The sequence below is a fragment of the Thermobia domestica genome, unplaced genomic scaffold, assembly GCF_964235325.1.
Source record: "Thermobia domestica unplaced genomic scaffold, izTheDome1.hap1.1 HAP1_SCAFFOLD_99, whole genome shotgun sequence".
NCBI lineage: Eukaryota > Metazoa > Arthropoda > Insecta > Zygentoma > Lepismatidae > Thermobia > Thermobia domestica.
This window is the reverse complement of record NW_027655887.1, coordinates 690,785-717,065: the sequence shown is the minus strand read 5'-3', so window position 1 is coordinate 717,065 and position 26,281 is coordinate 690,785. Positions and strand designations below refer to the sequence as shown.

The 26,281-nt window shown below is 34.6% G+C and overlaps 1 protein-coding gene across 1 annotated transcript; it reads left to right on the top strand.

Moving 5' to 3' along the window:
* Window positions 1-2,480: 2,480 nt before the first annotated feature.
* Window positions 2,481-24,089, top strand: LOC145676345 (nardilysin-like; the record flags this gene model as incomplete). Its single annotated transcript, XM_081747195.1, is given in 4 exon segments — window positions 2,481-2,688; window positions 3,658-3,759; window positions 12,391-12,481; window positions 23,803-24,089. Coding segments are annotated over 4 exon segments (541 nt in total), but the record flags the coding sequence as incomplete, so codon positions are not given.
* Window positions 24,090-26,281: the final 2,192 nt, after the last annotated feature.

Sequence of the window (26,281 nt, the reverse complement as noted above, 5' to 3'; positions counted from 1 at the left end):
CCGATGCTTGGGGTCCCTGGTTCGATCCAGCTCGCGCCGTGTAGACTTTGTGGTGGACAAACATCGTGCTCGTGGATTTTCTAGAGGTTCTCCCGTTTCCTCCCACTTTCTTCATTCCACCATTTCATTCATTTCTCATAATCACCGTCTCCTTTAGGCTAACCGGCATAACGTGGGACGTAAAATCTAAAGATTTCATTTCATTTTCATCTTCTGCAAAGCGGTTTTTGCTTGCGCAGCAAGCCACGAATACACCGCTTCCTTCACCTGTTGATCGGAGCTAAATCGACGGCCTCTGAGAGCAACTTTAAGTGGATCAAACAGATATTCCTACACCTCGAAACACAGCGTCTAAAAAGTTTAAGCGTATGGGCGGCGGTCCCAGGTAATGTTCCAGAATTGGCCCTTGAGTCCCAAAACACTGTGAGCATCACTTTCCCTGAAGAAAGATGACTCTTGAATGTCTTCTTGACAGGAGATCCACAGTGCTTCTATTCCATGCTTGCGTTTGCTTTTTGGTTCAAAGTGATGAATCCACGTTTCATCTCCAGTGATGATTCGCCTGAGAAACGCTTCACCTTCGTTAGCATAACGGTCCAGTAGGTGCTGACAGACTCTCACAGGGTTTCGATTGTGCTCTTCATCAAGTTTTTTTTCGTAACGCATCTCGCACAGACTTTGTGAAAGTTGAGCCTGTTATGCGTGATGTCATGTGCAGAACCACGACCAACATGCATATTGGCTGCCACTTCATCAACAGTCACTCGTCTGTTATTCAGAATTAAAATACGGACTCGTTCAATAATGTCATCAGTTGCTGCTGTAGCTGAAAGCTGTGCTCTTTCCACATCCTGCACACTCGTTCAACCACTTTCGAACTGTTTAACCCTCTGGTAAATACTTCGCTATGGCAACATATTGCTCCAGTTTTGTGCTGAAAGTCTTTTATGAATTTATGCTCTGGGTACACCTTGAAATTAAAAAAAGATGGCAGAAGACTGTTCTGCATATGAAGCCAAACTGTTCTGCAGACGAAACCAATGGTGATTCCTAGCGTCTGGTGAGCATACAATGCCGTAGAGCCAACCTGAAAAAAGAAATAGAAAAATATTGCAGTTAGAGTTAGTTGTTACTTATTCATATCTATCTATCTATCTCTCTCTCTCTCTCTCTCTATATATATATATATATATATATATAGTGCTGCAGAGCTGCAGAACTACCAGCTATTTTAGTGGATAAATGTATTTTTAATTGAGTTTTGTGTTTAAGTGTCCTGAAATTGTACTGCTGGATATGCTACATAGCATAGAATTACTAGAACACCTTATGAACCTTAATAATATTGCAAGAGCTGTGCACGGATTGCCCTATGCTTTAGCATTGAGACCAAAATCTTCATCATTACGTTTTCCTTGTTTGTTAGATAGAATTTACTAAAGCTGCACTTCCAGCAGCTCAGAACTCACGAATACTTCCGAAGAAGCCGAAGACACACGACGTGATGTACAGTACATGAGGCGCCGTTTTCTTGTTTTTGATAAAGGTCTTCAGTGTAATTGTTGTGCGCTTTGGAAATAATAGTGTTCCATGTTCGAGTTCGTGCAAATTTTCTGAACAAACACAATTTGTGTGACAATTTTAAGGAAACCATAAAACTTTTGGAAATTCTTTTAACTACCCCAATGACAATAGCTGAAGCAGAACGTTACTTATCTAATTTAAAAGTGGTTAAAACATGTTTGAGAAGCACAATATGCCAGGAAAGACTCAATGCTTTGGCTGCCTTATCAATCAAGCGTGATTTTCATATCCACCATGCTGAATTTTAATGATAGAGTAATAGGGCATTTGTACAGCAGAAGGCACATCGGATGGACTTAATTTACAAACGATAAAATAAGATATCTGTAATTCAGTATCATTAATAAAATTTCTGCCTGTAGACATTACGTGAATCCGAAATTTTTATGGTATCTGAAAACAGTATGTTTCTTACGATATGGATATAGTATTTTTAAAGTTTGTTGTACGCAACAGTGGCGTATTTAGGAGGCAGCTATTGGGCTGAAGCTCCCCCGAAATTCAACGCATCCAAAAGGAAAAATTAAGTGCTTATTCTTATACTGTGTATAGCTCCTACCCAAACAAAATCCTAAATACGCTACTGACACACAATAATCAAAACAATAGTATTTTGGTTGCATGATACAGTGGAGTTGTATATATATTTGTTAATTTCAATTATAATTGTCATTTATAACAATTAGAGTGCTAAAAAATATGCTGGTTGATGTACATTTTATAATTAATTACTGTAAACGAGAAATTTAATATACCTATGTACAAAAAGCAAACTGTGCAGAACTACCTCAGATTTATGGTATCGAGCCGCTACTGATATATATATATATATAAATGAAAATCTTATTTACTGTGGATCTGATGTTAAAAAAATGTTTTCTCTTTCTCTTTAACAGTGGGGAGTATGTGAATGAAAGAATAGAAACATTTTTAAAGACCTTTAAAGATATACTGGACAAAGTAACAGCCTCGGAATTTAAAGACTTGAAGAAGTCTCTCATAAAGACAAAGTTGTGTGTTGATATTCATCTCGAGGAGGAAGTTAGCCGAAACTGGGATGAAGTTACCTCTCTAGACTATTTATTTGATAGGAAAACAAAGGAGGTATGTACTGTCTTGTGTTTAAACTAAAGATATACGCTAAGAAATTACGTAATACTTACAAACCGTAATCATTTTGCAAATATAGTCAGCAATTCTTACAGTATGTGTAATAATTTAAAAGTAAATCAGTTTTACGAATGATGCCAGATTTTTACTAGCTTGCTGTTCATGCAAATAACAAAGAAGAATTTCAGTATATGCACTGAAGAAAGTAGTTAAGAGATTTGTAGACCACGTGTCTAGTCTCTGTTCTTTTATGTGGCACATGTAGAGCAGTTTTTTTTCCCCTACCCACAAGGAATAGTATGATATAGATAATGAAGATATTATACCTATTATTACTTTACTGTATGATAGCGATGAGGTATCATGTCTCCATACGTACAGTACAGTGGGAGCCGTGGTGGTTCAGGGGTGGAACGTTCACCTCTGGTGTGTGGGGTCCCTGATGCGATAAGTATTCTATTCGCAGAAATAAGTATTCTATTTTTACGTTATTTGATTGTAGTTTATTGTAAGTAGTAATTATTTGAAGATTATGCTTTAAATCGATTCTTAAATATCGAACGATGTATCGTTCTGACCTGATGTAGTCTTGTTGATTTTGACTTCACAAACCGTCTTGAGGATATTTTCTCCAATAACAAATTACACCCGCTTTTCCATTGTTGCAAAGCAAGTACTCCCACGCGATACGCACAGGCTTAAAAAAATATATCACCTACCAAAATATTATAGTACCAAGTATTAAAACAAAAAGTCATTGTTCTATACCGTCTACATATATGTTTATGAATCATCTCGTACAACAAGAATGCAACATGAAAGTGGAAAGTTTGGAATATTCTCTCCTTTCTCGTAGTAAAATGTTTTATTTATTTATTAATACATCTATCTATGAAACATAGTGATCTGTTGTCGTTAATTAATTAATATTAATTAATAATAATTAATTATTATTTGTTACAGATAGAATATATAAGATCCTTACCCCTTCAAGAAGTTAAGGATTGGTTTTCGGATCATGTTGCATGTGGGACCAAAAAAAACTTCCGGAAACTATCCATTCAGGTAAGGGTGAAAATTATATAAAAAGCACAGGTCTGAACAATGTATTTCTCAATATATATATATATATTTCAATTCATAGTAACGAGAAAAGAAACGATTATATTAAAATTGTAGTTAATGCCGATCTCGCCATTTATAACGATAACAAATCTTAATATAATTTTAAAAGTATCTTAGAAAGTATCATGAAATTAAATGGTCAGTGCCGTGCCATTAGTATTAATTGCTACACAACTTCACCATCATGAGTTAGTTATTACATCACTGGACGTACATTCCACGTGCTCTAAAGTACTTTCAAATACTATGTACATTCTTATGAACTCCAAATTCTGGTGTTGCTTCTATATTATTATATTACCATCATCTTCGTTATTTTGGTAGTTTTAGAAAGAAATAGAATTTCCTAACTGAGATCTCTACCTAGACAATTCAATAAATAACGAGACAAGGTTGTGTCCTACGATAGAGCGCTTTACTTGTACTGAAGTCATCATTACCAAATTTTGTTTTCCTGAAATTCTGTTTTACTAACCAAGTATTTCAGAAAAGTGACTAGAATTTATTTATTACGTCTTGATGTTTTGATTATGCATCAGAAAGAAAATACTTTATTTACAAAAAAAAAAAAAAAAAAAAAGTTACACCAGCATTTTTTTTAAAGAAATTAATTTGATTCCTCGCTATTCTCACATTAATTTGGGAATAGTTGTACTGAAACGACTTCACGTAAGCAAATAAAGCAAATGAGGCAGATTCTGTGAAGTTGCGTGTTAGTAAATAATAATTTATAGATTCCATTATTATCGTGATACTGAGAATAATAAGAACAGAAAAGCTTGTTAACTCATTAGGATTTGGTAGAAGTTATTCTATTGGTTAAAGGAAAAATAAGAAAATAATGACTTTAATGGATAATAATGGTAAGATTTTTCATTGTTGTTCAAAATTCAAAATAGGTTCTCTCTTCAACAATTTTTTTTGTTGTTGAGCAGTACTTTGTAATGTAACTTACGTTTACGATATCGAATCCAGTCCATAAATTACACAGGGAATATAAAAGGCTCTCCATACATATATTCATTGGATAGCAGAGTAGCACTGCTTTCCTCAAATCAATAATGACAAGCGAAACGAAACATTAAATATCAGTATTTGACTAGTGAATTTGTAAAATAATATTTAAGATTTGAAGAACTGTAAAATAAGTTTAACTTGATACTTGATAGATTACATATATAAGTATGAGCCAACAAAGCAAGACAACTGTTAACAAATTCAAAAAGGCAATATGCAATCCAATTATCGATTTCGTTGATGAAGATATATAAAATGATTATATTGAGTATATGTATATTCATATACATACAACAAAATAGAGTCTACAAAATTATTACGTTCATAACATTTAAAAGTTACAGGGTGAATCAAAAATCGTGCAATATTCTGATACACAATGTACCCTGTGCTTATTACGCTACAATAAAAGCAGGTTAACATTGACAGTATAGCCCCTCGTGTTGGACTGTCTGCAGACACCTTTCTGCTAGTTCCATGTCGATACAAAGTCATGTTCTTAGAAGCCAAGAAATCAGTCACTGCTATTTTCACCTCTTGCTGGTTGGTGAAGCATCGTGATTGTAGGAAGTGCGCCATTAACCGAAACAAGTAGTAATCCGAAGGAGCAAGGTCAGGACTATACGCTGAGTGTGGAATCAGCTTGATGCCATCAAGTTCCGGAATTTTTTGTTCTGTTTATCGAACCGAGTGTAACTAGCATTATCCTGTTGTAGCAGGGCGCGCTTTCGGTCCACCAATGCAGTTCATTTTTGGCGTAGTTCAGCATACATCGAAATAAAGGCCGGCATTGATGACACGGCCCTTAGGAAGGAACTCGAAATGAACTACCTCCTCGTAGTTCCACTACACGCAGGACTTTATGCACGATACAGCTCCGTTTGATGACCGGTTCTGGAAGTTGGCCACTGCTCAACCATTATTTTTACACATTCCGATTTCGGAAAAATATGTACTTTTCGTTGCGTGTGACAATACGTTTCAGGAAACGCACATTACGTAAATTTTACAGCAGTTTTCGCCACTCTGCCTGAGACAATCTTCTCTGGGCCTGAGCCGGAGCCAACTCATGTGGTACAATGCGATAATTCTTGATAGTTTTCCTGCGTTCGTGAAAGTGACACACTATAGTGAACTAGGACATGCCGAGTTTGACAGCTGTCGTGTGCTGATGGATTAATTTTCTTCAATGGCGTGTCGTATAACTTCAAAATCTGTTACCTGGGGCGACTGAACTTTTGTTGATCGACATTTTTATAAGCTGCACAAAATTTCTGGAACCAGCAAGTTGCTGTTCTGTGGCTCACTGTGCGTATCTAACGTTGTTGTGTACTCATCGTCACTGTCAATAAAAATTAACTAAAGATACTGGCGGAATGCGGGGTCCATGTTAAATAGTCCGCATCCCGCTCTATCTCTTGGGCCAGTTTGACCTTATATTTACATATACAATCACAGCATATACACGCGCCTTCTTTTTTGGGTTGTGGAAATATTGCAAGACTTTTGTCTAACTTTGTAAATAAGAAAATAATCAAATGCTAGGATAATAAATACATTGCTACAATCTTTAATTTGAATGTCCGTGTTTGACTCCCCACCCAATAATCGGGATTTTTAGCTCTGGCTCAGACAATAAGGTAGCGTATATTTTAGTTAAATAACAAATATCAAATCACAAACCTCAAAAGGCTATGTAACTTTACTACTGTTAAACGTGGTCTGTTAATAATAGAATAAATTTTAAAAAAACAAAGACTATGAGAAACATTCACTAATAAAAAAAAAAAAAAAAAAAAAAAAAAGTTTTCGAATTGCCAGTGCACTGCGTTTGGGAGCAGATGTTTGCGAGCAACACAGATGTCCTGCCTGTAGAAGTGTCGTAAACAAGAAGGGCTTTCACGGACTCTCCTGTGCCAATAGTGCGGGCAGACATTCACGCCACTCCAGCGTCAACATTATCATGAGAACACTAATTTCAGTAGGTGTTCCTTTTATACGCGAACCGTTGGGATGCAGTCGTGCAGACGGTAAGAGGCCATATGGTATGACCCTAATACCGTGGAAGAAAGGAAAAACACTTCTGTGGGATTTTACTTGTTCCGATACCTTCGCCCCATCAAATCAACATTCTTCTTCAGCACCAGCTGGCAACGTGGCTGCTCGCCGTGAAACAGAAAAACGCAGGAAGTACAGCAAATATCATTTTGACACTATAGCTATCGAATCAGGTGGTTCCTGGGGTCCCGAAGGTCTTAACTTTATAAAAGAAGTCGGACACCGCATTTATTTATCGTCAGGAGACGCTAGAGCAATCTTTTTTTTAATGGAACGCGTCAGTATGGCAGTACAAAGAGGGAACGTTGCGTCAGTTTTGGGAACGCTACCCTCTGGTAAAGAACTGGAGGAGATCTTTTTTCTTATTTCTTGAACTATAAATACCTACTGTATTGTATATTTCTTGAATTATAAATCCATTTTCTTGTATATTTTTTAAATTTTAAGTGCATGTTGTACTATATATTTTTAAATTATAAGTGCCTGTTGTATTGTATATTTCTTGAATTATGTGTGTCTACTTTACTCTAATATATATATATATATACAGTTATTTATACAATTAATCTCATTTTATACACATACAAATAAAAAGTGCTGGCAGACCCCCACGATATTCCGTGATTAACGAGTTAATAATGAGAGCTCTTATCTCAGCAGGGATACCATCAATACGAGTATCAACTGGATGCAATCGATCAGGCGGCAAGAGACCTGATGGATTAACATTGATACCTTGGAAAAGAGGTAAAGCCTTGGTCTGGGACTTCACATGTGCCGACATGTTCACTCCTTCCAATATTCCTTCTTCATCGGTTCAAGCTGGTGCCATAGCTAGTAGAAAAGAAACAGAAAAGAGAAACAAATATAGTAACCTTATTGACAAATACCAATTCGTAACTATAGCTGTGGAAACCAGTGGAGCTTGGGGCAAAGAAGGTCTCAATTTTATCAAGGAAATGGGTCAAGGAATTACTCTTTTAACTGGAGATAACAGAACCAGTTCCTTTTTAACGCAACGTATAAGCATGTCCGTACAAAGAAGCAATGTTGCCTCAATTCGTGGAAGTATACCATCAGGAAAAGAATTAGATGAAATTTTACTCCTATGAAAAATGCTTCATTGAACAAACCCATCCATGGAATAGATACGGAATCATCTTTCGAAGTACACCATGTTTCGTGGAATGAATTCCAAACAATGAGAAAACGGGCGTGTGCGATATTTCACCGCGAGGACAAACATATATAGATATATATATATTTGTATGTGTATAAATTGAGATGAATTTTATATATATATATATATATATATATATATATATATATATATATATATATATATATATATACAATATGTAAATGTTGCTATATTGCCTGATGGCCTCAAGTAAAATTCCATGTGTTAATAGATGGCATAAGCTGGCTCACAGTTACCATTTTATGTCAAAACTTACGAAGGTTTATGCAACATTTGTTCGTATACGTGGCATATTTAGAATTATTTATAAATGGCTTTCTTGTTGAAACGTAATGTAACGTTGACTATAAATTCACATTTATTGCAAATTTAGTACACATTTATGCACATTTGGTGCATATATAAACGACACTGTAATGTCCTTATTCGAAAGTATGATTTTCAGAATATCATCAGAGGATGAAGTACCTCCCTATACATTTCCGGTTATGATGTGCAGCTTAGAATTCGAAATCTTACCAGAAAACATGGTTGGCAAAAACATGTCTTTTTTTAAACGTTTTTTTGTTTAAACCTGGTTTTTTGTTTAAACCAGCTTTTTTTGGTTTAAATAATTTGCTCTGTGTATTTTTATTACATATGGACAGAAATAAGTTCGTTTCACCCTGGTAGTGTTACGCAGCAACGGGGTTATGCTGGAAGGAGTCACATAAGCTTAAAGCGGAATCCAACCCTCTTCTCGGCTTACATCCGAGAGAAATTGTCTTCTGTTTGGACTTGGTACAGCAGAATGGAAGTTCCACCCACTTCACTCCAACACCAGTATATTCGCTTATTCGGGAATCGGGACTGTCTCGTTTCATTATAAAGTTGGGTGGTCCGGTCAGTAAATTTCTTAAATCTGGAAACTTCCCCCTTAGCCACCGGCAAAATCTAGTTATGACTTTAAATGCAAAACAATAACGGGAAAATCCCGTTTTGCTTTGCATGTAGGGTTGCCAATTTAACCACTTTGTGGCTAGATCTGGCCATTTTAAGGACCTGGCTATCCACAAATTTTCAAAGAAATCACTAGTGGCTTTTCTAGCCATATGCTATTTGCTTTTAGCCATTACTAGTCATTTTCTGAGTTTAGCCACTTTTTGATATATTATGTATGTCATTTTGCTATTTTGTGGAGTTTCATTTGTTCTCTATGTAAGTGGCAGAATTCTAAACTCTACTTCTAGAACTGACTCTCTCAATGTCAGTATTGATGATCATATTGATCCATCTCCATACCTTGGTTACACAATAGAGAATGAGTTCAAAATCTGTAAGTTACCAGTAGACGTTGAGAAAAATATTCGGGGAAGAAGTGTAAATTTGAGTAAAACACTCGTTAAAGAAATTTAGAATAGATTTCCTGATTATATAGACATCCTTCAGAAAATGTCGCTTTTCAGTGTCAATGATGATTTGAAACCAGTGAACCATTCACTGACTTAGCTTTAGCTTTCAGTTTGGGATTTGAAGATAATATCGATAAAATCGAAAATTAGTGGCGAACATAAATTTCATGAAATAGGTAAGTCTTCAACTGAAGAATTTTGCAAGAACTACGTCAGTATACAGATGCTTGAGGAGACAGTCCATTACCAGAGTTAGTTTCGTTGGTTTTGTGTCATACCAACGCTTCCACATTCGAACGCGGAAGTGAAGTATGTATTCAACCAGGTGAATATAGTAAAGAATAGACTCAGGAACAGGTTAAAAACAAAACGCTTTCTTCAATTTTAAGAATATTTGTGTTGCACCGTGTGCAAATGTTATATTTTCTACATAAAATTTAAGCCACAATTTTGAACTAGTTGAAACAAATACAGCCCGGTACAGGCAACTGATACGAAAGGATCTTTGCCTTTTGTTAGGGGAGTTTTGCTTTACCTTTATGTTATTATAGATACCGAATTTATTTAACTTTGTCTCAGCGTGAATTTTTTTTTCTAGCCATTTTTAGCTATTGATTTTAGCCGCTTTTTCTCGTTAAGTATTGGCAACATTATTTCCATATAAAATTTTACAGTCAACGTATCATAATCAGTACGCTAAAACTGAAGTATTAACTTACATATTTAGTATGTAGATATCATTCAATAAAATTAAAACAAAGTCCAATCCAACCTAATGTTGGAAGCTACGTAGGCAGTCGATAAACTTCGCCAATTTAAGCAACCTTGGCTTCTTTATAAAACAACAGGCATTCAGGAAAGCAGAAATATATCATTTGGTTTCGTTTCGTATGTTTAAGCTTAATATCCTTATGTAATACCGAGGTTATCAAGATGACTTTAGCTTAAACTGACATCCGAACCATTACTTGGTTTACGCTTGAAAGAAAAGTTGTGGTTCGACCGATAATTGAACATGGGACACCTTGATTAAAGGAGATAAAACTAATGAAGATGGTTTAATATGTTGAAACGTCACCATGCCGTTCACACGATTTAAAGCATTTTTCGTTCTTTTTTGTTTGGTTTAAACCAGCCAACCCTGCCAGAAAATGACCATTAGATGGCAGCAATAGCAATTATTACGTAACCTATGCTTCAAATCTGTAAAAAGTTCTTAAACCATGCCTCACGTGCTAAAAATTACAATTATCACAATTATATTTTGAATCTGTTGGAAAGATAATCAGATGTGTATACCACTATATATTGAAGTTTAATGAAAAATGACTAATAAATCAGAAACATATTTTTTTTTTTCTATACGCTACAATTTCTGTTTATCAATTATAAAGTCATGTAATTTCATGGTGTAATGCTCAGTAATGTAAAACTTCGTAAAAACACTGATTTTGTTAAATTATATAGTTTGATAAGTACACAAAAGTTACGTTGTAATATTGTAGTACGTTGTCTTTCATATATTAGAATCTTGTAAAATCATAACGTGTAAATATCAGTGAAGATCCGTACAAATATAGTTACATCAAAGTGTAGTTAGTGGAGGACCATGTATATACAAGATTCTTAATTTGCGTTAAATTATCTGTTAGTGATGTCGAATAGTCCCGATAAGGATACCGTAGTGTTTTTGTAAGGTCCATATCTAATTTCATGAACTGTGTGAAATATTTGTAGTTTATCCTCGATTAATTGTATAGCTTTGATGTTCATTTGTAAATTATATGTGGTCTTTGAATGACAAACTTGCCGTATGCTGTAGCTCAGTGTTAGAACACACACTTCTGGTGCCAGCAGTCCATGATTCGATCTCAGGCCATGTAAGTCTTGTGGACAGCATCGTGTCCTTGAGTTTTCTCAGAGATATTCCGTGACTCCATCAGTTCTTTCATAATCATTCACTACCATTAATCTGTCTCCTTTACCCTAAAGGGCATAATCATTGTAAGTTGAATTAAAGATTTCAATTCATTTTCATTTTTGGATATCAAATTTAAATTGCGTTCCCTTTGTCTATGCATCGCGTTAGCTACTTTAGCTCTTATACCTAATCTAGTGGGTAGCGTGTGTCCCAGTGTAAGAGCATCGGACGAACTACAATGGTAAAGATCCCACTTTAAACTGTAGGCCTAATCCTATTACCTGGCTGATCACAAAGCATATAAACACAAATAAGTTAAATTTAGCAAGAGTCTGTTTTCACTTTCGGAAGTTAATCATAGTTTGACATTTGCTTAGTTATACAAACTTCTAAACGATACGTAGTACACTGCTTAGCTTCGTCCACTGATTCTCTCAAGATCTTAATCCAGAGAACTTCTTACTTCCTTACTGTTGAGATTGAACTCATCGTTAAATTCGCAGTAACTGTATCATATTTCTTATGTAATCATACAATACTTTTCTTCTCAACTCAACCTAGTTTGTTCTGTTATCTAAGTTCAAATAGTTTATTATGCGTTTCAGAAACACATTAGAAAAAATGTTATTGTCAAAGGAGACAATAAGCTTTAATATAAACATTTAAGTAACTGATAGAAACATATTGTTCATATCAGATAGCGGAACAAGAAATTCTCAAATCAAGCCGACACGCTGTATTTCAATGAGTGCTTCAGGTATACTTGGGAGATATTATGAGGTACAGGATTTAAATGTATGAAATTGTTCGTTTTTTTCTGTTTACGCTTACTACAGACAAGTAAGTATTTTCATGCAGTGATCTTTCGCACTTAAACTGATGCGAGGGAACAACAATTAAGAACTTTCAGAATACATTGAAGTATTTTTTTTTTTTTTCATTTTTTTACAGAATGAGAACTTATTTCTAGTTATTTTTTCCAGGTACTTGGAAATAAGAATGCTACGCCAGGAGCTGAGCCTGCTGATGAAAGAAAGTCCCGTTACAAAGGAAAAGGAAGGAAACCCGATGAAGGTAATACTTGCATTTTCTAATGAAGAATTTTTATTCTTGGTCCTCTTGTCTGAGGTCCTCAAAGGCGGATTGTAGGATTAGGTTGTCCCCATGGATTTTTTTTTTCTTTCTTTCGGGTGGGACATAACTTTTCATTAAGCTTTAATTACACCACAGTGATGCTTTAAAGTACCGAAAAATTTCCGAAATGAAATTTAGTTTGCAAAGCAAATTCACTTGATTTTCTGACACCCAGTGTTCCCTCTCTGTTTTTGAGGGGAAAAGGATGGTAAACTTGGGAGGATTGCTTCCAAACACTCAGGGGAACGGGCATCTCTGGCTCTTGGTAAATATTTCTAATACATAAAATATTTAATACCTGTTATTTCAGTTGTAAATGACTGAAAATTTCAGTTTTAATGATGATTCTGATAGATCAGGTATGATAGTAGAATTTTGAAGAATGCTTGCGGTGCTAATAATAAAATAAAACATGGAAAATGAATCTGTAAAAAGAAAAAAGTATGATTTTCAAAGGTAATTTCGAACTATTTGAATGTAATACTTGCCAAAGAACTAATGGTCGTGCCACTGGTAAAAGGTGTCCACGCTTAGATTAGTTTATGATTGGGTCTGGCCAGCTGAAAAAATTTTAAATCATTAGGAATCGACATTTAATTTTTTTCGGTTGAGAAAATAGTGACAATAAACTTGGAACGGCCAAGTCTTGCACTATATTAGATAATAAAAAAGAAAATTTTAAAAATAGGTTATCGTCGAAATAAAGAGTAATATAGGAAAATTCGTCTACTATTTATACAATTCTAAGGAAAGTAGTTGAATAGAAAAATGTACAAAGATTTCTATAGCATGAGTGCCTGATAGAATTCTATACAAAATCTTGATCAGTGTGAATATTAAATATATATATATATTATTGTTTTATAGCTTTATTAAGACCAGTAATTTAACTTAGTCTCGGCCATTTAAGTGTAGTTTTTGGAAGTTTTACATTAGAGTACGTAAACTATACGCATATTGTGTGTGTGTGTGTGTGTATGTGTGTGTAGTGGAAAATAGAAAGATCATGAATACAGCGAAGCGTTTACATTTTTGGCCATCATTGATTGCATTGAAAAATGGCAAACTGAAATAGGTGACCAAATTTACAATATATATATATAATATATATATATATATATATATATATATAATAAGCGTTTCTTGAAACAGAAAGTAATATAACTGCAAAGGTGATCTTACCTACAACAAACGTAAAATAAATAAATTAATAAAATAAAATAAAAAAGTGAATTCTATTTTTTAACAAGCTACTTTATCTGCTTTGCTGGTTATTGATGTATTGAGAATCATTACGAAGTTCTCTAAAGACACCTGTATAGTTTTGAACAAAGAAGAAAAAATGTTACGACGTATATGCTTAAATGTTGTAGCTTGAGGCACTGTGTACTTTACAATGTATTTACAAGTGCTGAGATACAGACATCAAGTTGACATTAGGAACATACGGATAAAGTTGTTAACGTGTGACCATGTTCCCAGGTAAATAGTGGGTTAACTTAAGTGTAATTACTGATGCATATTATATGGAAATTTTAGATTCCACAGAAATAGGCAGATGACCAGAATAAGAAAATGTTTAATGTAATTGAAAATAATCATAAATAATGCCATACATTTTGAGTGTAGTGACTGTATCCTAATCAGATATATCGTACCCATATAAAAATCGTAGACATAGATCTGCAATGTACATTCAGAAACCTTAAAAAAATAAAGAATAAAATATTAATATGCTGCAAATAGAAACTACCAAGAATAGAACCGTTTGCTGATGGATGTATAAAAGATGAGCTTCAAGCTTCCAAGGAACAGTACAATTTATCTACTAACTTTAACTGCATGTTATTGATTCATTTAAATAATTATAATGGGAATGAATTTACTTTTATATTGTTCATTATAGCTTTGGAAATATTTAAAAGAAGGACTAAGCGTAGGGTCGAGATTGAGTCCGACACTTGCAGAAATCTTAATGAACAAGTCGGAAGAAGAAGTGAAAAAAGTAAAACAGAATCTTATAATGTTTTGTAAATTTGAAAACGATTGTCTGGGAATATGGAAAGAGACTTGAAGTCAGTTGAAAAAAAAAATGAAGATGAAGAAAAAAGAATAGTTAGAAATAGAAGTGAAGAGGAGAATAAGATAAATTTTATGATATGACTATAGAGAAAGTTGGACTAAGTGGTGCAGAAAAGAATGCTCTGCTTGGATATACTGTTATAAGAGGAGTGACGTGAGTGAGGGACCTAAAGAAACTTTATAAAGAACATGCAAAGAAGGATAGAAATGATAGTGGCGACAGAATGAGAAAGGAAGACATGGAAATACTTCACTGATAGCTAATAGAAAATGGATAAAAGAGACGATTTGAGGAAAAAGAGAATAGATGGGAAGGAAGAAAAGACAGAAGAAGAAGAAGAGAGATGGTTCGGATTTGAGAGGTTAAGTAATAAGACAGAAATTCTTAAGACGTTGCTGAGGAAAGTAGAAGAGAAAGCATATAAGAAAGGAGGGAAGAGGATTTTGGACTTAGAGAAGGAAAACCGGAAAGAAAAAGAAGATAGGAACAGAAGAGAAAGTAGTTCGTAGAATTAATTGTAAAGAATTTAATATGGAATACATAGAAAAAATAAGAAAGAGATTGGAAGAAAGACAACATCAAGACGACGTCAGGTTAGGAAGAGAAAACATCACAGAAACACTATATGCAATAAATGAGAACATGGGAAAGAATAGAAGGGCTGAAGAGGGGAAAATAGAGATGTAATATGGAAGTGGAAAGGAGGTCAGTCAGATTAATAAACACGGTAAAGAGATACTAATGAACTGGACGAGTGGACTTATGCTTCATTAGTTATGGAATGCAGTACTTGACAAAATGGAGCAGGAAGAGTTAAAAAACAAATGAACTTGTAACAAAACACATTGTCATGTGGGTAGGTGTCCAAAATTCAGATCAGGTGTGTAAATAATTAGAGAAAGTATGTAACAAGCAAACAATCAAAAATTTACGATTTTTACAAGTGTATGTGAAAAGTGAAAAGAAAAACTTTATTGACTCTGTGAAGGGTAGGCACAAACTTCTTTCACTTTCTGTTTCACTTCCATAACGTGTCTGATGAAGGTGATGTTACATTCTCGAAACTGTTACTCAAGTATTATTAATATATTTAGTGCTTTGGTCAATTTTGTTTTATTTATACATGTTGAGTTTAGTTTCTATACAACTCTTTTACTCGGGGGCGCGGTGGCTCAATGGTAGAGCGTTCACCTCCGGTGCTTGGGTCCCTGGTTAGATTCCAGTCCGCGCCGTGTGGACTTTGTGGTGGACAAACACCGTGCTTGTAGGTTTTCTCGGGGTTGTTCCGTTTCCTCCCACTTTTTTCATTCCACCAGTTCATTCATTTCTCATCATCACCGTCTCCTTTAGCCTAACCGGCATAACCATGGGACGTAAAATTCAAAGATTTCATTTACAACTCTTTTACTGTTTCCTCCAAGATTTCTTTAATATTAAATTATGGATATCTTTTCCAATTTTTTTCTATTTTAACTTTTTTTAATTGATAAATTGCCATTGTGTATATCTGTACATATCACAATAACGTTAAATACAATTCCTATAACTGTATTGTATTACTCTTATAATTCCAGCTGATCATTTATTAACATATGTACACTTTGTCGCTTTCTGAGAAAAGTTTTAAAAGATCTTTGAAACATTGAAAGGGGTGGATTCCTTATGGGTAGACAAGCAAAAAAGTTCATATGATCATATGTCGATAAATGCATCGTTACAGAGTTACGGCCATTGAGCTGCCTAATGGTGTGAAATGGTCACATTCTGGTCGCTCCTTAATGTGACTCAATTTAAACTTCAATAACTCAGACCCTAATTAAGCTAGAAAGATAATTTTAGTAGCATTGTGTTCGTGAAGGATGAAGCTTTCCGCCGATATGCATTTTATGAGTGTACACAAGGGGAAAGGAATGCCATTCCCAAAATCCTGATGCAAAAAAAAAAAAAAAAAAACCGTAATTACCCTCCCCTGTCCGCCGTGGTACCCCCCACATACATAAACTACATATCGGCGGAAAGCCTCGTCCTTCAGAGATACATAGATACCAAATTTATCTTCCTAGCTTAATTAGGGTCTGTCATTGAGGTTTAAATTGAGTCACATTAAGGAGCGACCAGAATGTGACTATTTCACACCATTAGACGGCTCAATGGCCGTAACATGCGTTTCCCGACATATGGTCATATGAACCTTTTTTGCTTGTCAAGCCATAAGGAATCCACCCCTGAAATTTTGCCGTACCTTTTTGTTTCACCCTGTATATATGTTCTTTGAATGTTCTACTCACCTAGGAAATGGTGTGTTTTCATTACCGGTTGTATTCAGTCTACAGTCCGCCTCTACTAATTATTGCCCAGCATCGAAGTTTTCATTCCAGGAGACTGCGTTGCAATTATGCCGTGGGTATTGCATCCCAGAAACCGGCGTTGCATAGACCGGAGACGGTGTGGACTTGACAATGGACTAGTCGTCATGTGAGGAGCCCGAAAGCACACTAGTCCATTGGGCTGGCATACGGTAATAGAATTGCAGTAATGTTTTTGCCGTGTGGCTTGATACTTTCTCTTAGTGCAGTTCAGCCTCGTTCACTTCACTTCACAGCCTCGTCCGTACAATGCTGGAATATCATGCTGGTACATGTCAATCAGGACATGAGTCTGGTAGTACGCAGCATTGATTTTGACTTTCGCTCCACCTTTGGGAAACCCAGTTTGCCCCTGTACGAGAAACCGGCCACAATTGAATCAACATCTGTGTGTATATATGTATGTATATGTATCTGTATGTATGTATGTATATATTTGCGAGTTTAGAGATTTGTATTATTATTATTATTTAACCTAAGTATTGTTTCTTTGTTAATTATCAGAATACTAAATGGAAGTATTCCTCTGAAGATCAAAAATTCATTGATATTTCAAAGAAATTTATCGATTGCTTTTCATCAGGATGATATAAAGCTTATATTGAGTTACGTAGCTGCTACTCATATCTTTTCAGTCTTGATCAGTCCTTTATAAGGATGTGTCGATCCAATAATTAAACAAGTAACAGTAGTAATTAAACAGGGAACTCTTGAATTGCTAAATAGTCATAATTTAATTTCTATTTGTCTAATAATAACATATTTATGAACCGTTTGTTAACATTTCCATACGTCTCTTAGTAAAATGCTACCAGCAACAGTCTTATGATTTCACTTTGCAGTGTCACTGTTGCTAACATATGTTTGTAACCAGTTTGGCGACTTTTATAATAATTTATATCAAACATTTTTTTTTTTTTACAAAGTCTGATGTATTTTCTTTTAAATAATAGTTTCTGTAAATGTGTTTAGTAATTGAAAGTTTGTTAAAAAAAATATTAATAATGTTATTGTAGTGTTTGTCAAGATTTCAGTTTTCCGTGTTAAGAGTCAGGTTCTTCGCTATGATGTAATAAGGTTCAAATACATTTCTTTCAATTTGAGAAGTAACACGATGCAAATAGCAATGCCTTAAACGATATATTTTAATTTTAGTAATGTTTAGAAAGTCCTGAAATAGTTTGTTTTTCCTTGATTCCCTAATGCGTTCCTTAACTTTGGTGTTAGGAATGCCAAGGTAGGATCATTCACAAGCGTAAAATATGTGGTAAATGCCACTTTATGTATTCTTATTAACAAAATAATTTACATTGACTCAGACTCCTTTCCAAATTTAAAGACGTCTTTTCACATATTTTCAAATTATCTGTTTTAGCAATTTTTATTACTCTAGATGTCAAACAGCGAAATAATGGAAACGAGACCCATTTAGGAGCGTCTCCACTCTTGTTTCCTGACTTCACTGAATTTCTAGTTCTTTACTGTTGAAAGTTTTGTGCGCATGCTTCTGCTATTCTGCCAAAGTAATCTTGTAACCATTGGCTATACCAATACTAGCAATGTTATTTAGTTCTTCTAGCAAGTCATTAGGTCGCAAATCAGTAAGCTCTTATATTTGTACGTATTATTCCAAATATTAGCTTTTATCTGCCAAAGATGAACCGATTTCTTATATACGTAGATGTTAGTCGTAGTGTTTTTTGTATGTTTGTGATTGGAATTTGTTCTTACTCCTATAAAAAGTGAAATCTAAAATATTAATGGAGTTAACCATTTTCCCATTGCAACGCAAATGTAATTTTAGGATATACTGTATTTGTTCCAAATGCTTCAGTAAAGTTCGTAATTTTTCTTCGGTCTTATAAATTATTACTGTGTCATCAGCGTAAGAAATTATATAAAGTATCTCAGTTCCTATTTTTCCCAAAATTTGGATTTAAAATGAGCGAGCTCAAGATCTTAAAAATATGCGTTCAAAATGATAATATACATTTGAAGATAAACCAGAAGTTTTAGTGATAGAAAGCACTCTTTCGCCGTTGCTAGGCAGTATTGTGATTAATTATTTTGGATCCAATTTTTGGGGGAAACGGGAGATACATTAAATATTTTCTTACACTGATGTCACTTTTGGCAGATAAAAGCTAATATTTGGCAGTGTACGAACATAAGAGCTTACTGGTTAGTGACCTCACCTAATGACTTGCCAGAAGAATTAAATAAATGTGCTAGTATTGATATGACCGATGGTTGCGATAAGATTACATTGTCAGGGTGGGAGAAATACACGCAAAACACTTTAAGAGTATAAGAACTAGAAATTTACTGAAGTCAGGAAACAAGGTGGAAAAGCTCGAAAATGGATCTCGTTTACATTATTTCTTTGTTTGACATCTAGATTAGTAAAATTACTAAAAAAGATAACTTGAAAATATGTCAAAAGTCACCTTTAAATTTGGAAAAGAACCTGTGTCAATATAAGAAATTATTTTGTTAATAAAAATTAATGAAGTGCCATTTACCACATATTTTGTGTTTCGAGGGATCGAACATTGGCATGACAAAAAATATATTAACATCAAAGTGGAGGAACGTATTAGGGAATCAAGGGAAGGCAAACAATTTCAGGACCTTCTCAACATCTACCAAGATCAGAACATATAATTCAGGACATCGCTATTTGCACTGTGCTACTTCTTAAATCGCAAGAAACGTATTTGAGTCTTATTGCATCATAGCCAAAAACTCGAGTCTTAACACGGAAAAGTGGAATCTTGACAAATACTGGGATAACATTATTTAAAATTTTAACAAAAACTCAATTACTAAACATATTTAGAAATAATTTTATTCTACAAAAATTGTTTGATACAAATTATTATAAAGGTCACCAATCTGGTTACAAAGGTGTATTTATTAGCAACAGTGATACTCCAAGACGAAATCTTAGGTGGCTAGTAGTAGTTTCCTATCAGAGATGTGTGAATGAAGGGGAAGAATATTTAACAAACTGTCCATACATGTAATATTATTAAATAAAAATAGAAATTAAATTGTGCACTACTTAGCAATTCATAAATTAACTTGAAGTAAGTGTATATAAAACATTCTCTTTTAAAAGGTCCCGTTACTTGTTTACGTACTGGATCCTAGTAGCGGTTCGTCGTCTGCAGAAGCAGCCATTGCAATTTCGAAGGTATGTGCGCACGTACGAGTTGAGTCATCCCCTCCTCGGTGTTCTTGACTCTTATCCAAATAATATTCGAGAAATATGAAAGTGGTCGTACATTCGCAAATGTTGATCAATCACAGTCAATTCACTTCTATATACTTTATTTGTATATAAAATTTCTATACCGATGTTATTGAACAAGAGATAAATAGAATATATAATATGTGCTGTAAGACATGAATGGAAAAACAAAGAAAAATGCATATATCCACGCAAGAAATTATTTAATTAAATTAACCATGCGTTATTTAAAATGGAAGTTCATTCTTTGTTCTTTTCGAGTTGCAAATTTTCTATTTCCTTCCGATTGAAATCGGGAAAGATGTTTACTAAATCTTATTGAATAGAAAGCATCGCTACCGCAGTTATTTTCCGCTTTCTTTGGCGTAGAGAAGCACGTCTCTCCTCAGACAATCAGATGCATATAAGGGACAGAAATTCAGTTACCAACTATGTACTTTTGTCTGCTGTTCTAATATAAAGAAGCATGAAATCTAATATTGTTTCCTTCCAAAATGAATGAACAAAATGAAATACAACTTTCAGTTTAATCTCCGACAATTATGTCCTTTAAGCTAAAATAGACAGATGGCTATTGAAAGTGAATAATCGTGAGATTAATTTTTTGTGCTGTTCCACCGGAAATCGAACTTCGTACCATCTGCATCAAAGGCATACTTGCTAGCCACTATACTTGGGACACTTTTATTTCCTTCGAGACATCATTTAATGAATATTAATATTTGAGTGATTTGCCGGTTTTCAGTGAGAATTACCGTAAATTGGAAAACTTGAATGTGTTGCTGAAAATATTCTGCAGTATATTTCGTGGTAGGAAAAAAGACGTACCACGATTGCAAGCGCTAGATATTTAACTATTTTTCAATGTTTGTGTGATTTGACTAGGTTTAGAACACATTGTGTACACCATATTACAGGTACATTTGTCTATTGAGATTCCTCATTTCAGTTCTTAACTGTAGCGAAGTTTTAAATTGGAGAATTTGATGATGTCAAAATTAAGACACCGATTAAACATAAAGAGGATATAGACATCTGCACATAGTAAGATTAATTATTATAAAAATCCCCAGTATCGTTCTTTCACTGCCACAAATTATTTTCTAGATTAAAAGTAATTGGTGTCCCTGGTTCGATCCAAACTCGCGTCAAGTGGGCTTTATAGTGAAAAACACCATATGCGTGAGTTTTCTCGGGGTTCTGTTTTCTCCTATTTTTTACAATTTCACCATTTCATTTATTCTCACTTTACCGTCTCCTTTAGCCTATAGTGTAACCACGGGAGTAAAACTAAAAGATTTCGTCTCATCAAAATACTTATATCAAAAATATTGATAAGAGGTTAGTTTAAATTACGTAATTGGGTGGAATGGGAAGGAATATCATAAATATTTGAATCATTGTTGCACTTGTATTTCAGTTTTTCATTAGACATACCTCCTAGTTTTTTATGTTGGAATCTCTTGATTTCACAACTGGTAATATTACAATACCAAACGAAACGAAAACAATTTGCTTGAGAGAGAGCCGGTATTGGACAGTTTTGAGACAGTTAGCTTTCTTAAAAACTGTCCGACTTGAGCACAAAGTTAAAATACGAAATTATTTTATATTTTGTTAATTTCTCTATTTTTTACCTGTAAAATTATTTAGGACCAGAAACGCCTGTAGGATTTTTGCCTGCCCGCAAGAGGCGATGGGAGATCGATACACAAGCGAAGTCGTCAATATACAATATACGGTTAAGTTCTTCATGTAAAACAATTATTATTAACGCTTATTGCATAACTTTATTAGCTACAGTAAATATATTAAATACCGTAATGAATGAGTAAGCAAATCTAATATGTTTTGACATTATTTCGAAGAACCGAACCCCTTTCGAAAATCCAGGGAGGAAAAAATTTGCTTAAGACTATACTATGAAACTACCGTAATACATAATCTGGCGTCTCCCAATCATACAAGGGCGAAGTCTACCGGCTATCAAACCATGACGAACCCGCCTGGACTGCTGGCCCTAAAGTTACGCCCCTGTTAAAATTCAAGTTTTTGCATTACTACCTAAGCCTCCTTTCATAAAATTTTGTCCGACAAGCAAAATGAAAATATCAGAGGAGTGGACTGGATATCAATTTAATTGTTCATACTTCTGCAGGCCAATTGTCCAACTCCGGGAGAGCCAACTCCGCAAAATTATGCCTAAAAGAAGTATTACTACTACCAGACACATATTATTCTTTGCGACTTTGTGCTTTGTGAGTGAGTCTTCTCGTCTTCCAAACTACTGTGACTCATCCACCTTACAAATTGAGTCGAGTGCTGTCAAATGGAGGAATTGGTAACTATCACTGAAGCTAACTACCAGTTGCTGAAGTGGCTGCAACTGCTCGTAGATAACACGGGAAGATACCAGCAATGCAGATATAAATCCGGTTCACTGTGTTAAGAAATAGGAACTTCCTAGCATGTGTTCAATGTTACTGAATCAGTGGCAACAACCGTTGCAGCTGGAAATGTAAATATCGTTCTTACTTTCAGTTTTTAACGAACTTAAAAAGTTCGTTACTGAATTCTCTATGTTTATGTGTGTCTGTTGTTTGTGAATTTTTCAATTTTGAGTCCTCCATACGATAAAGCATCAAAACCTATCAGGGAGAAGTGATGAATTTTTTTTTCGATTTCGTGAGATTTAAGGAACCATATCTCGGGTACCATAAGTCGTAGTGATCATATTAATGTTGATCAATACCTAAGAGGATGGTGAGCATTTTGGTACCAAATAGTAATCGGTGACCACTGGCCAAGTGGCTACTGTTCTCCAGATATTGGCCAAAAAAGTTCTGAATTCGGGAGATTTAAGGTGCCATATGTCGGTAACCGTAAGTCATAGAGAGATGATATTTTGCGAAATTTTCAATTTTGAGCCCTCCATTTTGAGCATGTGTGTTCGTAAAACAATATATCATAGAACGTTTTAACAGAACTCTTAATCAAAACATGTGGAAAAATGTAGTACTCAAGGAAATTATAAATGGATAGATATATTACAATAATTGTTTAATAAGTATAATAATAAAGTACATACAACAATTGGTATAAAGCCTGTAGAAATTAACAAGAAAATTCATTCTTTTTTAAGTTCGTTCTGGCAATGCTCTTTGAGCATTCACATCTGGTTTTTAATGAATTTTCTAGAGATGTCTTGCGCTGACGAGCAAATGTTTATTTTTACTGAAACACTACTTTAATACTTAAAGAAAATCCTTTAGTGTATAAAAAATATGCAATTGCACAACTACCTGTATGCAACATACCAACCGCCCCTGCTGGAGCAATAAATTCTTATAAAGGATTGATCACAACTGAATTACCATTCTGATGATATGATTAGCCAGCTACATAACTCAATTTAAGCTTTAATGCATTCTGATGACAAGCAATCGGTAAATTAGCTTGAAATATCGATCAACTTTTAATCTTCATAGGCATACTTCCATGTCAGTATTGTGAGCATATTAATATTCCTTACGTTGAATTGGTTTATTTGTCTTTTCAGTCAACACCATGATTTCGGCGGAGAGTGTAGTTCAACATAACCTTATATTTGTATCAGAGCCGAAGTTACCTGGCGTAATGACAATCGACGATATTAGCGCATTCAAGAAAAAGTCATACATTTTTCCAGACATGCATTGAAAAGGATGTGATTGTATAATCTGGCAGTTTTTGTGTATAGTCTTGGAGATTATACTGTTAACTTCTGTTATCTTTCCAATAATATGATGTTGTTAAGAAAAAAATAAATTAATACTAGTTGAGAAGGCTAGTGAAGTTAATAAGGAATTTAATTGGGTTTCGTTAAAAGTTTTCCAATACACCTATACCAAGTGACGCAAGACTCAAATACGTTTCTTGCGATTTTATGTTGACAGTGTAAAGATATTCCCAAATTGTAACTTGTGCTAAGCTTAAAACAAAACGAGTAAAAATCTGTTAGTGGTTCACTTTAATTTAATGGTTGCAACTTCCTGTGAGAATACAATGGAGAACCTAAAACTTTATGCAACCTTAGTGGTCATTTTCAAGATTTAGAGAGTATCCGGGGATTTTTTAATATCAATTAAAAGTCGCCAATGGGGAATGATATCTAAATAAGAATAAAGCTTGTTTGGTTTAACAATAATACTAGCTTAAACGTTTGGCGGAAACGTTTAACAATAATACTAGCTAAAGTAAGCGTTCTTCCGAGTAAGGTCAATGAAAAAAACTTGAAACATATTGTAATATCCTCTGCATATGACGGCGCTTCACTTGCTAAACGACAACGACAAAGTAGAGAATAGATGTCATTAATTAACATGTGATCCAAAAAAGGACGAACCTCCTCACCACCCAGAGGTTCTACGGGGACTCCTGAGGATAAGATATAAAGATATATATAAGACGCCGCAGCCCACTAGAAGATATCAGTTTACTCTGGGACTGGTAACCTTACCTACATTCTATTGGCTGCACTCGGACTTGAGGACTACCTTACCCTTTCTTGGCTCCATCTGGATCCTGAGCATTCTTACCGCTTTCTTGATTGCGCCTGTGCCCTGAGGTTCTCCCGAACTTGCTCCGTGGCTGCGAGTGGGCGCTAGGATATATATTTAATCACCAACTACCAAATTAAGGGACTTCATTTGGTGTTCGGACCACCCTTTTTGTACCATACTGTGAATGATTGAAGTTTTTTAATAAAATGATTGTGGGAGAAAATCCAATCCCGTGTACCATTATGGTTCCTACCAACCTGATTTCAACAGAAGTTTACATAGTAGATGCTGACTGACACGGATTCTCTCCTACGGGACGATCTTTATTATTAACTGGAAACGAAAGATATAGTGTCAGGTACTTGCCTTAGAAATTCATTTTCACTATTTTAGAAAGTAAATTTAAATTTGTTGTCAGGCAGAAATTTATGCCGCAAACGAGATCAGGCAAAAATACTTATCAAGAAATTTCACAAACCATGACAGAATCAGAAAACAGAAAGAGGCCTAAATTATCTTTCACCAAATCATATTTGACAAAATACTCTTGTCAAATCACAGAGGACCGAGATTGATCTTTTATGCTTTTTGACCATTTGAAAAAAAATTGAATTAAATTGAATTGAAAAAGGCTTTATTCAAGCGGGCGAGGTTCAGCATATTGCTGCTCTACCACCTAACCCTTGTCAAGGAAGTACATTGAGTTATACAAAAAACATACAGTCAATTGAGTCCAAAGATATGGCTATATACAACAAAAATACAGGTATACAGTAATATGATTAAAAAAAAAATGGTACTTTTAACAAAACACACTCACACGCACAAGTACGACAAGTGAAGAAAAAAAAAAGCATACAAATACAAACATGAAAACAAACACATACCGATCAATAACATAGAGACAAAATAAGCTATGTTTGTGATTCACAATGCAGGGAGGAGGGTGATTAAATATTTTTGCAATGCATAATAATTTAATAAAGAATATGTACCAAGTCAAGTCTGATTTCATTTACGTGGACAAATCATGGGTACCTGAACTTAAATTTTGTTGGCTGAGTAAATAAATTTTTAACATTTTCTTGAAAGAATTAAATGTTTTAGCTTCTTTTACTACATTTGGTAGAGCATTCCATGACCTTGGTGCTAATACTGAAAATGCCGCAGTGGTTTGCTTGAGTCTATGGTGTGGAATATCAAACGTATTTCTTTTGCGTGTTAAGTGAGTGTGAATAGTTGACGTAGCAGCGAGTTTCTTGTATAAATACGCGGGAGGTGTTGTTTTAAGAATTTTATAAATGAGAGAGCAATAATGCAAATGTCGTCTTTTGGACATTGTCAGCATGCTATTGGTGTTCAGAATAGGCAAAATATGATGGAATTTTCGTATGTGTAACAGAAGCGGATGCATGAATTTTGTACCTTTTGTATCAGGATGGCATTGCTTTTTGTTAGAAGCGGGCCATACACAACATCACAATAATCAAAGACAGT